Source organism: Heteronotia binoei, chromosome 16 (assembly GCF_032191835.1).
Source record: "Heteronotia binoei isolate CCM8104 ecotype False Entrance Well chromosome 16, APGP_CSIRO_Hbin_v1, whole genome shotgun sequence".
In the NCBI taxonomy this organism is placed as follows: domain Eukaryota; kingdom Metazoa; phylum Chordata; class Lepidosauria; order Squamata; family Gekkonidae; genus Heteronotia; species Heteronotia binoei.
In genome coordinates this window covers 39,863,354-39,875,993 of record NC_083238.1, presented here as the reverse complement: position 1 = coordinate 39,875,993, position 12,640 = coordinate 39,863,354, and the positions used below count along the sequence as shown (strand labels likewise).

Sequence of the window (12,640 nt, the reverse complement as noted above, 5' to 3'; positions counted from 1 at the left end):
GTTCAGAAGAGACAAAATGAAGCATTCTTCTATGCAATGTGTAGTTAAACAACAGGTTCACTTCCACAGGTATGATGGCCAACAGCTTAGATGGCTTTAAAATACTTGTTAAATTCATGGGAAGGATGTCAAACATGCAGCCCAGGGGCTGAATCAGGGCCCCTATTAGGCCCCGGAGCAGCTGGCTGTCATCTGCTTCCTCCCTCCTCTCTCTTGCTTTCTTCTGGATCACAGCTTGCTTTGCCAAGCTTGCTCAATCACACAGGCGATACATAGCCAAGCCTCTATTTTTTCCATTGGCTGAGGCGCCTCCCTTGAGGGTGAAGTGATAGCTTGCTTTAAAGGAAGCTCTGGCTGTTTCCTTCTTTTCCCAGCGGACCAGGAGGGAGAGAAGCCTCAGCCAATAGAAGGAGAGGCTTGGTTTAATAGTTCAGCTGTGCAATTGAGAGAGGCTGGATTGCACAGGAGAGATTCAAAGAAAGCACCTTTAAGACTAACAAGTGCTTACATTTTAAGCAAGCTTTAGTCTTAAGGTTTTTTTTCAAAAAATCTTTGTGTTTGTCTGTGTCCTTCATAAAGTATCTCACATTTTATGACATATGTGGCCCAGCCTGACAAGGTTTCATTTATGTCTGTTCCAGCCCTCATAACAAATGAGTTCTACATCCCTGGTTTAGAAGCCATGTACCTGCATGAGATAAAATCATTGAGGAATGAGAAAAACAAGGGAGACGTGTTTTCTTCATGTTCTGCTTTAGCCAATTACGTATCAAAATGGTGATATATGGTACAGCTTCCTAAATATTTTTATTAAAATATTTATTTTCAATTTAAATATGTGGACAATATTTCTGAAACTGCTGGCAAGCATCAAGCTTTATATAACAATACATGCTAGTAACAAAAATAATTGTGCCGTGTCTCTATTTCGTTTCATAATTTCTGATTAGTGACTGTTTTGCCTGGAACTCTCTGCATGGCTTTCTGTCTTATACAGACTTTTAAGGGCTGGGTTGCTAAGGGCAACCCTAGAATGTATTGTACAGCTCCTGTGATGCTGATGTTTAAAAATAAATGCACTTCTGTTTGAAGCGGTCAAATTTGGCTTTTGATTCATTGAGGACTTTCTGCTGTGGCAGGGCAGAGGGCTAGTTTATGGAGGGCCAGGAAAAAATAGTTAGAAAATTATAAATGTTATTGACACATTTCAAAGATAAAATGAAGAGATGGTTTGTTTTTATAAGAATGCTTTATTATCTAGATTTTTACAATCATGAAAATTGAATGTACAAGGCAAATGGAGCAATGGGCTGGCATGTTTCTTTTCTAGCCACCTACCTGCACTTCTCAGGAGAAAAACTTAAATTTTCTTCTGTTTGATCCACCTAGCGAGCCAACCCACCCCTCCCCTTGATATTTAATCACTTTGGTAAAAACAAACTCTTGTGACAAATCATTCCTGAAGAAAATGAAGGACAGCTATGAAATAATTTTGTCTCTTGCATAGATGATATGCCTGAGCTGCAATCATAAACAAACTTGCAACAGTAGTAGAGTTGCCAACTCCAGGTTGGGAAATTCCTGGAGATTTGGGGACTATGGGAAGAGCAAGGTTTAGGGAGGGACAGACCTCAGCAGGGTATAATACCATAGAATCGGACCTTCAAGGCAGCAATTTTCTCCAACGGAGCTGATCTCTGTTGTCTGGAAATCTACTGTAATTCTATGAGATCGCCAGGTCCCACCTGGAAGTTGGCAACCATGGTTCAGCAGAGGACAGTTACATGCAAGACAGCAACCACCAAACCAACCAGTCATTGCAAATCCAAGCTGATTCATTATTGTTACACCTATTACTGTGAGAATTTTTTTTAAAAAAGCAAACAGAATAATTAGAAGAGGGGAAATTAATTTAGAATAATGTATGAGAGCACGAAGGTTAACTCCACAATCACAGCTCAGCTTCAGGGGCTAATTTTGGGCATGTCCCGTGACTGCAGCCCAACGTGTCAGCTGCATCTTCCATTCTAGTGCAACCAAAGGTTCATCCTTCCCCTTTCGCCATTCAGATATTATTTAAGGTTCCATTTGCTTTATTATTGCGCTGTCGGTATTTTTGAAGCTGCTCCATAAAACCGGAATTTGGACAAATGGCCGGTCTCGCATTTTTCACCACAGAAAAAGCCTGAGAAAAACTGAGTCCTTCTGAATGCATTAGAAAGCCAATGACGATGGCCGCAGCACGAGAGACTCCCGCATTACAGTGAATGAGCACCGCGCCATCCTGCAAGAGAAAAGGAAAGAAGTCAGCATGTTTAGAAAACCACTGCAGTCAAAATAGATTTCACAACCATTGGATCTTCAGCTGTAGGATTTTCAGAGGTGCCGTTCTGGTCATTGATCTTTGAAAGGCCATTGCCAGAGCTGGAAAAAGTACAGAGATGGTTGTGGGTTAGAGCATCTTTCCTGCGAGAAAAGGCAGAAGAGTCTGGGACTTTTCAGTTTAGAGAAGAGACAGCTAAGGGAGGGGGACATGATAGATTTAACTGGTTTAATTGGTTGGCATGCAAATAACTGCATGCCAGACCATTAAATCTACATTTGATAGGAACATTGGCTCAGCCTAATATGGTGCCTCCTATTACTAAGCAGCTTCTGTTATCTCCTAAACAATGTAGCTGTCTGCAATGAATCACATAGGAGCAGGCCTTGGATTCAGCAGAAGGCGCAGCTCCTGAACCTTTCTGAGGGTTCCCCCTCCTCCTTGCCACCTACCTTGTCCATTGAATAGGTGCAGCTGCATAACAATCCCTGGATTAGGAGAGCGGGCAGCCAGCCAGCCAGCCACCAGGAGCTTTACCACACCTCCAGCAGCCTTCATTAACCCCTGGAGAAGACCACACCACCTTTTCTCCATTTATGTGATTTTGGGTGGTGGGTGGCTTGCTGGCCTTTTGATTGGGGGGGGGGGTGGCCAAGGAGAGCCCCAGGGGAGAGAGGCCTGCTTGGGCTGGTGGATTTCTAGCCATCCCAAGCAGGCCTTGCTCACCCAGGGCTCCCCCTTCTTACGTCGGGTTGCTTTGCTAATGAGTTACGCTAATCAGTTCCATCACCTATTTTTCTACAAAACGACCCCTGCCGAGGAGGAATCATAGGAAAGCATCGCCTCCAAGTTTGGCCTACATGCAGGAACGTAAAGCAGGCCGCCACCACCTTAAGCAAAAGATGAAAGAAATCTCTTGCTTGCTTGGATCACTTCTGCCAAGTGGGGCAGTTAATTGCTCGAAACAGCGAGAGGCTGTCTGGACTAGCAGACTGGCTCCAATTAACTGATAAGGACCAAGATCACGGGAGCCAGGAGGAAACTAGGTCAAAGCCTCCCATTTGAAACCCTACCTCAAAATCTTCTAAACAATGATTGCGTCGTAGCTGTTGCACTGCAGGAACTGGTAAAAAATTCACTCAAGGGAGACCGCCTCTCCCTAAGATATATAAATGAAGAGTATTTGGCTGGTGTAACTTTGTATTTATTCACCGTCTTCCAAGGCACCCTGAGAGTCATGCCCCCCTCCCCCTTTCGTTGGGTTGGCCGAAGACACTTCTGAAAGATTCACCAGCTACACTGGTTTGAATCTTTGTAAACTGTCTTGCCCTGACTTGGGTAGCCTAGGAGAGCCTGATCTCATCAGAGCTCGGAAGCTAAGCAGGGTTGGCCTTGTTTTAGGGTTGCCAATCCCCAGTTGGGGGCAGGGGACCCCCCGGTTTAGAGGTCCTCCCTCCGCTTCAGGGTCATGAGAAAGCAGTGGGAAGGGAGGGAAATGTCTGTTGGGCCCTCCATTATACCCTGTGGAGACCAGTTCCCATGGCATAGAGTATAATAGAGAATTGATCCATGGGTATTGGGGGCTCCAGAGGGGCTGCTTTTTGAAGTAGAGGCACCAAATTTTCAGCATAGCATCTGGTGCCTTTCCTCAAAACACCCCCCATGTTTAAAAAATATTGGGCAAGGGGGTCCAATTCTATGAGCCCCAAAAGAAGGTGCCCCTATCCTTCCAAATGGAGGAAAGGCATTTAAAAGGAGTGTGGTCCCTTTAAATATGGTGGCCAGAACTCCCTTTGGAGTTCAACCATGCTTGTCACAACCTTGCTCCTGGCTCCACCCCCAAAGTCTCTAGATATTTCTTGAGTTGGACTTGGCAACCCTACCTTGTTTAGTACCTGGATGGGTGATCACCACAGAATACCAGGATCGCTACACAGAAACAGGCAATTGCAAACGACCTCTCAACATTTCTTGCCTTGAAAACCCTATGGGGTCCCCTTCAGTCAGTTGCGACTTGGAGCCAACAACGACACAGAAACTAAAGAGTTATTATCCAATAGTAAGCATTCATCTTTGTGTATGGGTTAATAGCCTCTCTTCTTCCCCTCCTCATGGATAACAGAAAGACAGCCTGCGAATTTTCCCTCATTTTCAGATGTAACCCTGGGCTTTTCCAGAATTTATCTAATCACACAATAATATGCAGAAGTCCTCGGTTACAGATTTGTTTGCCTCACAAAGTCTATTCATAATCTTGTTTTATTAACTTGTGCTACTTTATAACAAGGATTTTTTTGTGAGAGGTAAATTATCTAAAGTTTCCATCCGTCAAACAAAAGCATCTTGCATTACGGAGCAGTGCTGTAATGAAAGCGTACAATGAGCCCTTGAGGATAAAGAACTGAAAAATTAAACTTCGAAGGCACACCGGTGGCGCAAGCATTGCAAACCTAAGCAGAGCGCCACCCTTTGTAGCCCGTTGATTCCACAGGGTTCAGAAGGGCGTTAACTCTGCTTAGGACTGCACTGTCAGAACGGCAAGTCTAATTTAGAAATGAAGTGGAAACTGTAACCAGAAACCTCCAGGAGGGCATTAAGCGAATGCCCGTTTCAGGTGACTTGTAAACAATATGCTGTGCCCCTTCCTTCTAAAATAGCACAATGTGCGATGAAGCAATATTATCTCCCTTCATTCTAAACTATGTAAATAATGAAAATGACAGAGCTCACGGAATGACCCAGAATCAGATTTGACCAGGCGCTGTCACCTTGCGGTTCACATGAAGAGGTTATGTGAAATGCATTCAACTGATGTTTGTTCGTACAAGGTGGGCTTTTATAACATCATAATTTGTGCTTTCGACACAAGAGATGTTTCAGAGGTGGCTTGCCGCTGCCTGTCGCCGAGTCACAACTCCGGTATTCCCTGGAGGTCTCCCATCCAAGTACTAGCCAAGGGCCGACCCTATACAGCTCCCGAGATCTGACGAGATTGGGCTAGCCTCAGCTACCCAGGTCAGGGCCAAAAACTGCTGCTATAAATATCTGCTGTTAATTTTCATATTCAGCTTAGTGCCACCGGCCAGCAGTGTAAAGCTTGCTTTAAACCCATTCGCATTGATTGCTGGAGTCCAGTAGCTTCTTACATGAAGAAAAAGCACATCAGTGACATAAGAGGAAGTTTGCGCTCCCTTGACCCTAAGGGGTGGCTTTTCAGGGCACAGAGCACTGAAGCAGGAAGGAGGGGACAGGGAAGACCTGTTCTACTTGCACTTTTTAGGATCCAACCCGCTGGGCTAATATCAGAGTTATCAAAAATAATTGTATTGTTGTGATACTATGCCCAGTTTCATTTTACATTCAGGTTTTCTCGGTCAGCAATTAAGAGAAGCCCAAGTCTCAGCAGCAGCATTAAGACCATCACATCACAACAGACACTTGAACGTATGAAGCTGCCTTCTACTGAATCAGATCCTCCATCCATCAAAGTCAGTATTGTCTACTCAGACTGGCAGCGGCTCTCCAGGGTCTCAAGCTGAGGTTTTTCACACCTCTTTGCCTGGACCCTTTTTAGTTGGAGATGCCGGGGACTGAACCTGGGATCTTCTGCTTACCAAGCAGATGCTCTATCACTGAGCCACCATCCCTCACTTGCTCATTTTTTTCCCCTGCTGAAAAATTATTGCCACGCAACACTTGCTCGAGTGATTTACCTTCAACTTGGCTTGCTCAATAAATTCAAAGCACTCAGGGAAATAAGACAAAATGTCAGTCTCGGGAAGATCAAGGATAGGAATGGTCCTGTACGTGAAGTCATCAGGGAAGGCGTTTTCAACTCCATAGGCAACATTTAGAACGTGAGTAACCTAAAATACAGAAGAGCAATAGTCAGGAAAGCAAGCTGCTTCTGAAGTCTCCAAAATTTGGCAGGGCTGTGGATCTCCATCCAACACTGAGTAATCTGTCATAATGATCATTATTGTTGTTATGAATTGGCACAGATACTTGACTGGTAGATAGGGTTCTGCAATTCAAAATCTGTTGACGCTTTTGGAAATTCCAAATGCATTTTCACAGGATTCTTGATGCTCCAAGCAACACAGCCTTCTGGGGTTGAGCTGGTGTTATTTGCATTGTCGTTGTTATTTATTATTATTATTATTATTGGTAGCCATCTTGGTCTGAGTAGTAGTAGTTGTAGAAAAAAATTCAAGTCCAGTGGAACTTTTAAGACTAACAAAATTTTATTCAAAGTTTGAGCTTTTGTGTGCATCAAAAGCTTATTCCTTGAACAAAACTGTGTTGGTCTTAAAGTTTCCACTGGACTCAAACTTTTTTCCACTACTACTACTACTACTATTAATTACAATTATTATTATTGCATTTTATACTACCCATCTTCCACATGAGCCTAAACTAAATACTTTTCAGTAACCATTAATATAACGCCTTGTATTATTTACCTAATGTGAAGTAGTGAAGACAAAGAAGCATATAAGAACAGCCCAAATGAACCCGCCCTCAGTTTTCCAGTAGAAGCCTTGTCACCTAGGTTCCAAAGATATTACAAGAATAAGTCCCTCGTATTTTAGCAGACCTTATTCCATGCCTATATCTGTTGGATACTGTCTAACAAAAGGATCAGATGCCCTTACAATCTGCAACACCATTCAGTTATGACCAAAATGTTTTTGGAGGGGAACATCACATCTTTTCAAATGTTTGATTCATGCTCAAGCCAAGAAACTTCTATAGCATTATTTCTCATTACCCTGTATTTTTTCATGGTCTCGAGGTCATGGGCAGCATCCTGCGATCCTGTGAGGAGAGAAGACACTGTTTGAGAAAGGCATGACATGCACCTGGTCTCTTATAGAGAAAGGTGATTGCTAGGAAGCAAGGGTACCAAACTAGAGGCACGCAATAAACATTCAGTAGTTAGAAGTAATGCTAAAGACATATCTGACAGCACACAGTTACAGAAAAAAAGATGTATACCCTTCCATCTCTCAAAGCTCATAAAAGATATGTTAGTGCAGTTTTGGATTTGTTTTAAAAAAACGTACACAGACCCCATTTCTTTGGCTCCACCCGCACACTCACCCAGCAAGAGCCACGGTTTCACGACGCCCACTTGCAGATCCAAGCTCAAGTCCTGGACGTAGCCGCAAGCATCCCCATCGTTCAGATCAGCTGCTTCCACCACCTGCATTCGGGCATCTTTCCACGTCTCTATAATTCTCTTCCCGGATAAAGTGGTGACTCGGGTGCATTGTTTTCTTAAATTAGTCCGGGAGAAGGCTCTGATTTCTTGAGTGAGCGAGTGCATTACATGAGCAAAGACGCCTTCAGGCTAACCACGACCAAAGGGAGTGGTTGAGGAGGGAGCTTATCTGCCTATGTGACTTTCTTTCTGTGGGTGTAGCATCCCCAGCGTGTGAACACAGTGGTACCCCCCTCCTCTGCAAACAGCAGCTGGGCAAAAACAGAGACCTTGTCTTTTTAGCTTCCTGTGCCTTAGAGCCTTGTGTAAGGCAGCTTTTCATTGGCCTCTGAGACAGGATTCCTGATTGGTTAAGAATCCCTTTCTGTCAAGCAGCATTAAGCCTCTAGCACAGATGAAATGACACACGAGTGCATGCTTGGATCCCCTCACACTTTTGTTTTTTTCACCTCCTTGTCAAATGGATGTGTTCACTGGGGAGGGGAAATAGCTTTTAAGCAAGGAGAAGTCAGCAAAAAGAGTCCTTAATAAAGCAGAGACAAAATTATAATAGCTGAGAAGAAGAAGACTGCAGATTTATACCCCACCCTCCTCTCTGAATCAGAGACCCAGAGCAGCTTACAATCTCCTATATCTTCTCCCCCCACAACAGACACCCTGTGAAGTGGGTGGGGCTGAGAGGGCTCTCACAACAGCTGCCCTTTGAACATATGAAAATATGAAGCTGCCTTATACTGAATCAGACCCTCGGTCCATCAAAGTCAGTATTGTCTACTCAGACTGGCAGCAGCTCTCCAGAATCGCAAACTGAGGTTTTTCATGCCTACTTGCCTGGACCTTTTTTAGTTGGAGATGCCAGGGATTGAACCTGGGACCTTCTGCTTACCAAGCAGATGCTCTACCACTGAGCCACTGTTCCTCCCCAAGGACAACTCCTATGAGAGCTATGACTGACCCAAGGCCATTCCAGCAGCTGTAAGTGGAGGAGTGGGGAATCAAACTCCATTCTCCCAGATAAGAGTCCGCACACTTAACCACTACACCAAACTGATATAGCATGATAAATCAATTTTTATTAATCTGGTATGTAAAGTAACTAGCTTACAAGCAGAGAAACTGCAAGGACTTGCTGGGGTCATTTTCCCCATATCCCTTTTCCCACACTATTTTCTTTTCAGTCCTCCTGGAATTCCCAATATACTCCTCAGTTTGCTGTAGTAGTTAAGAGCAGTGGACTCTAATCCGGGAGAACTGGGTTTGATTCACCACTCCTCCACATGCAGTCAGCTGCGTGACCTTGGGCCAGTCACGGTTCTCTCAAGAGTAGTTCTCGCAGAGCACACTCAGCCCCACCTACCTCACAGGGTGTCTGTTGTGGGGAGAGGAAGGGAAGGAGATTGTAAGCTGCTCTGAGACTCTGATTGAAGGACAGGGCATAAATCCAATCTCCTTCTCCTTCTGCTCCTCTTCTTTTTCCATGCCCCTTTGAGAACATAAGAACAAACTGAAGCCATGTTGGATCAGGCCAATGGCTCATCTAGTCCAACACTCTGTGTCACACAGTTGGCCAGAATCCAGGTGCCATCAGGAGGTCCACCAGTAGGCCCAGAACTTCAGAAGCCCTGCCCCTGTTTCCCCTCAGGCACCACTAGTTCTCCCAAGTTCTCACCCACCAAGAACCACTCAGTAAGCAACTTACCTTTTACCACCCCTTATCATTAGCTATATTCAGGGGTGGGATTCTAGTAGGAGCTGCTTTGCATATTAGGCCACACACCCCTGATCTAGCCAATCCTCCAAGAGCTTACAAGGCTCTTTTTTTTGTAAGCTCTTGGAGGATTGGCTAGATCAGGGGTGTGTGGCCTAATATACAAAGGAGCTCCTGCTAGAATCCCACCCCTGGCTATATTTATTATTTATTTACTTTGCTTTTAGGAAAGCACTAATTTTGTTTCCTTGCAATCCTTTAAAAAAAAAATCAGCATGCCACCATCAACACCTGTCCTTATCCAAAATCCATTTTTGCTTCAAATGAGATGCTGCTTTGTTGATTTGATTTTGTTATACTTTGTCACTTTTCCAACAGTCACCCAAAGTGGCTTAAAGGGAGACAGGCACTGTCCTGGGATTTATCATCTAAAAAGACATGGCCCCACAAGGGAAGCAAGAAAGGGGAACTGGAAAGGGTGATCTTGCTCATTGGTAGATAATCTTGCTTGGAGGGAAGTGATTGAACTATCTTCTATAGCAGGGGTGGCCAATGACTGGGGCTGATGGGAGTTGTAGGCAAAAAACATCTGGAGAGCTACTGATGGCCACCCCTGTTCTATAGCACCTAGACCACTCACTGGGGTCAAAAACATCTTTCTCTCCATCTCCTGAGAAGTTGAGATGAAGGTAAAGGTACTCCCCTGTACCAAGCACCAAGTCGTTCCTGATCCATGGAGTGACATCACATCATGAAGTTTTCTTAGCAGAAAGATGGAAGGCTGAGTCAGCCTTGAGCAGACTACCCGAACCCGGCTTCTGCCGGGATCGAACACAGGTCATGAGGAGAGCTCAGATTGCAGTACTGCAGTTTAGCACTCTGTGCCACAGGGCTCAGTGGATTATAATCCTCCATAAAGATTTTATAGATGAGGGGCACTATAGGGTACAGGTGGATTTAAACAGGAAGGTAGCAGGATTGAATCATTTACCTGAGTAGTTTCTCAGGTGCCCAGTCTCTCATGCTCCGGGCTGTAGTCTGCAGATCAGTTGCTATTCTGGGAGATCTTCAGGACGTACCTGGTGGTTGGCAAATATGCTGTATCACTTGAAATTTCTCTTATGCTTCACCTTCATGAAAAGGTGAAGCACATTCATTGCTTTCAAGGCCTGGAATATAATTGGAAGAAGAAGAAGAAGAAGAAGAAGAAGAAGAAGAAGAAGAAGAAGAAGAAGAAGAAGAAGAAGAAGAAGAAGAAGAAGAAGAAGAAGAAGAAGAAGAAGAAGAAGAAGAAGAAGAAGAAGAAGAAGAAGAAGAAGAAGAAGAAATTGGATTTATATCCCACCCTCCACTCTGAATCTCAGAGTGGCTCACAATCTCCTTTATCTCCTTTCCCCACAACAGACACCCTGTGAGGTGGGTGGGGCCGAGAGATCTCTCACAGCAGCTGCCCTTTCAAGGACAACCTCTGCCAGAGCTATGGCTGACCCAAGGCCATGCTAGCAGGTGCAAGTGGAGGAGTGGGGAATCCAACCCGGTTCTCCCAGATAAGAGTCCGCGCACTTAACCACTACACCAAACTGGCTCTCATATGAGGTTTCTTTAATTTCACCATATGAGGTTTCTTTCATTTCACCACCTCATAAAGAGGTACGTAGCCAATGACTGAACAAACAAGAATGACTTAAACGAAGACAGATTAATTTGTTGTGATACTTCCAGAATGCAGAGATGAACAGACAGGCTAGATTTGTCTGTGTCGGGCTTGGTTTCCAACACTACTAGAATTTGAAAAGCACACACCAAAAAGAATTTCAGCAGTTCAGTAAATTTACCAAAGTTTGTTGCTGTTATTGTTGCTGCTGCTGCTGTTGTTGCATCAACTGGCATCTAATGTCCCTTGTAACCAATCTACTTATCTATGCTCTATTGTGCTCCTGTTATCTCAAGACTGGCTCTGCCACCCACTTGAGTCTCAAATGATTCAGATCTGCTGCATTATCAGTTAACACGGCTTTATGTAATATAATAGCAGCGTCTCGATGAATTCAAGACGATTAGGGATATCAGACGCTTCGGAAGCATCAAACTTCAAGTAGCGACGAAAGTATGTTGCTATTTTTGGCAGAGGGTGATTTTTTTTATACAGTTTGCCGTTGAGTAAGAATTTAGGTGGTAGCAGAAAGTACTGTCAGATCACAACCACTGCACCCCTGTGGAGTTTTCAAGGTGAGAGATGTTCAGAGGTGGTTTGCCATTGCCTGCCTCTTTACAGCAACCCTGGACTTCCTTGCTGGTCTCCCATCCAAGTACCAACCAGGGCCTGCTTAGCTGAGAGCCAGTTTAGTGCAGTGGTTAAGTGTGTGGACTCTTATCTGGGAGAACCGGGTTTGATTCCCCACTCCTCCACTTGCACCTGCGGGAATGGCCTTGGGTCAGCCGTAGCTCTGGCAGAGGTTGTCCTTGAAAGGGCAGCTGCTGTGAGAGCCCTCTCCAGCCCCACCTACCTTACAGGGTATGTGTTGTGGGGGAAGAAGATATAGGAGATTGTGACCACTCGATTCAGAGTATAGGGCGGGATATAAATCCAATATCATCTTCTTCTGATGAGATGCAGCTAGTCTCAGCCATCCAAGTCAGGGCATAGAACTGTAATAAAAGGAAAAGTGAGCACACCTCAGTTTCAGCTCAGCCGTGCTGCAGAATTTTTGCCACATGGTCTTGCTTCTAGGGCTGAACCCAGTACAGTACTTGAAGGCACTATTGTGCCCATAATGTATTTCTTGGTGACCAGCAAGGCTTTTTTGTTTTGTTTTTTAAAAGCCCAGCAGGAACTGATTTGCATATTAGGCCACACCCCCTGATGCCAAGCCAGCTTGAACTGCGTCCCTGTGCGGTTCCTGCTCAAACAAAGTCCTAGTGACCCAGCCACTCGTTTCCCTGTCTCCCTATTATTGGCTCAAACAGGTATGAAGTGAGACCAGGTCTCACTCAGGAAATATCTGGGGAGTTTGGGGGTGGAGCCAGGAGACTTTGGAGGTGGAGCCAGGAGCAGGCTTGTAACAAGCATGATTGAACTCTGAAGGGACTGCGTTCCTTTTAAATGCCTTCCCTCCATTGTAAATAGTGGAGGGGGGCACACTTTTTTGAAGCTCATAGAATTGGACCCCCTGGCTCACTCTTTTTGAAACTCGGGGGGTATTTTGAGGAGAGTCAAGAAACTAGGGGGGGGGTGATGAGAGGCACCAGATGCTATGCATAAAATTTGGTGCCTCTACCTCAAAAAACAGCCCCCTGCAGAGCCCCAGTGACCCACAGATCGATTTTCCATTATACCCTATGGGGAACAGTCTCCATAGGATGTAATGGAGTGCCCAGCGGACAT

At 44.8% G+C, this 12,640-nt stretch overlaps 1 protein-coding gene across 1 annotated transcript; it reads right to left on the bottom strand.

The window, feature by feature from the left end:
- Positions 1-1,230: 1,230 nt before the first annotated feature.
- Positions 1,231-7,840, bottom strand: DUSP19 (dual specificity phosphatase 19). Its single transcript, XM_060257420.1, has 4 exons — positions 7,427-7,840; positions 7,095-7,141; positions 6,037-6,189; positions 1,231-2,284 (listed from the first exon to the last, which is right to left on the bottom strand). Exons 1-4 carry the CDS (start codon positions 7,650-7,652, stop codon positions 2,066-2,068), a joined length of 645 nt encoding a protein of 214 aa, XP_060113403.1. The 5' UTR covers positions 7,653-7,840; the 3' UTR covers positions 1,231-2,065.
- Positions 7,841-12,640: the final 4,800 nt, after the last annotated feature.

Coding starts and splice junctions, on each gene's coding strand:
- DUSP19 (XM_060257420.1), bottom strand. CDS start 7,652: ATGCACTCGCTCACTCAAGAAATCAGAGCCTTCTCCCGGACTAATTTA. Junction 7,142..7,426: donor GAAACCGTGGCTCTTGCTGG/GTGAGTGTGCGG, acceptor CTCTCCTCACAG/GATCGCAGGATGCTGCCCAT. Junction 2,285..6,036: donor TTGAGCAAGCCAAGTTGAAG/GTAAATCACTCG, acceptor TTTCTCTTGCAG/GATGGCGCGGTGCTCATTCA.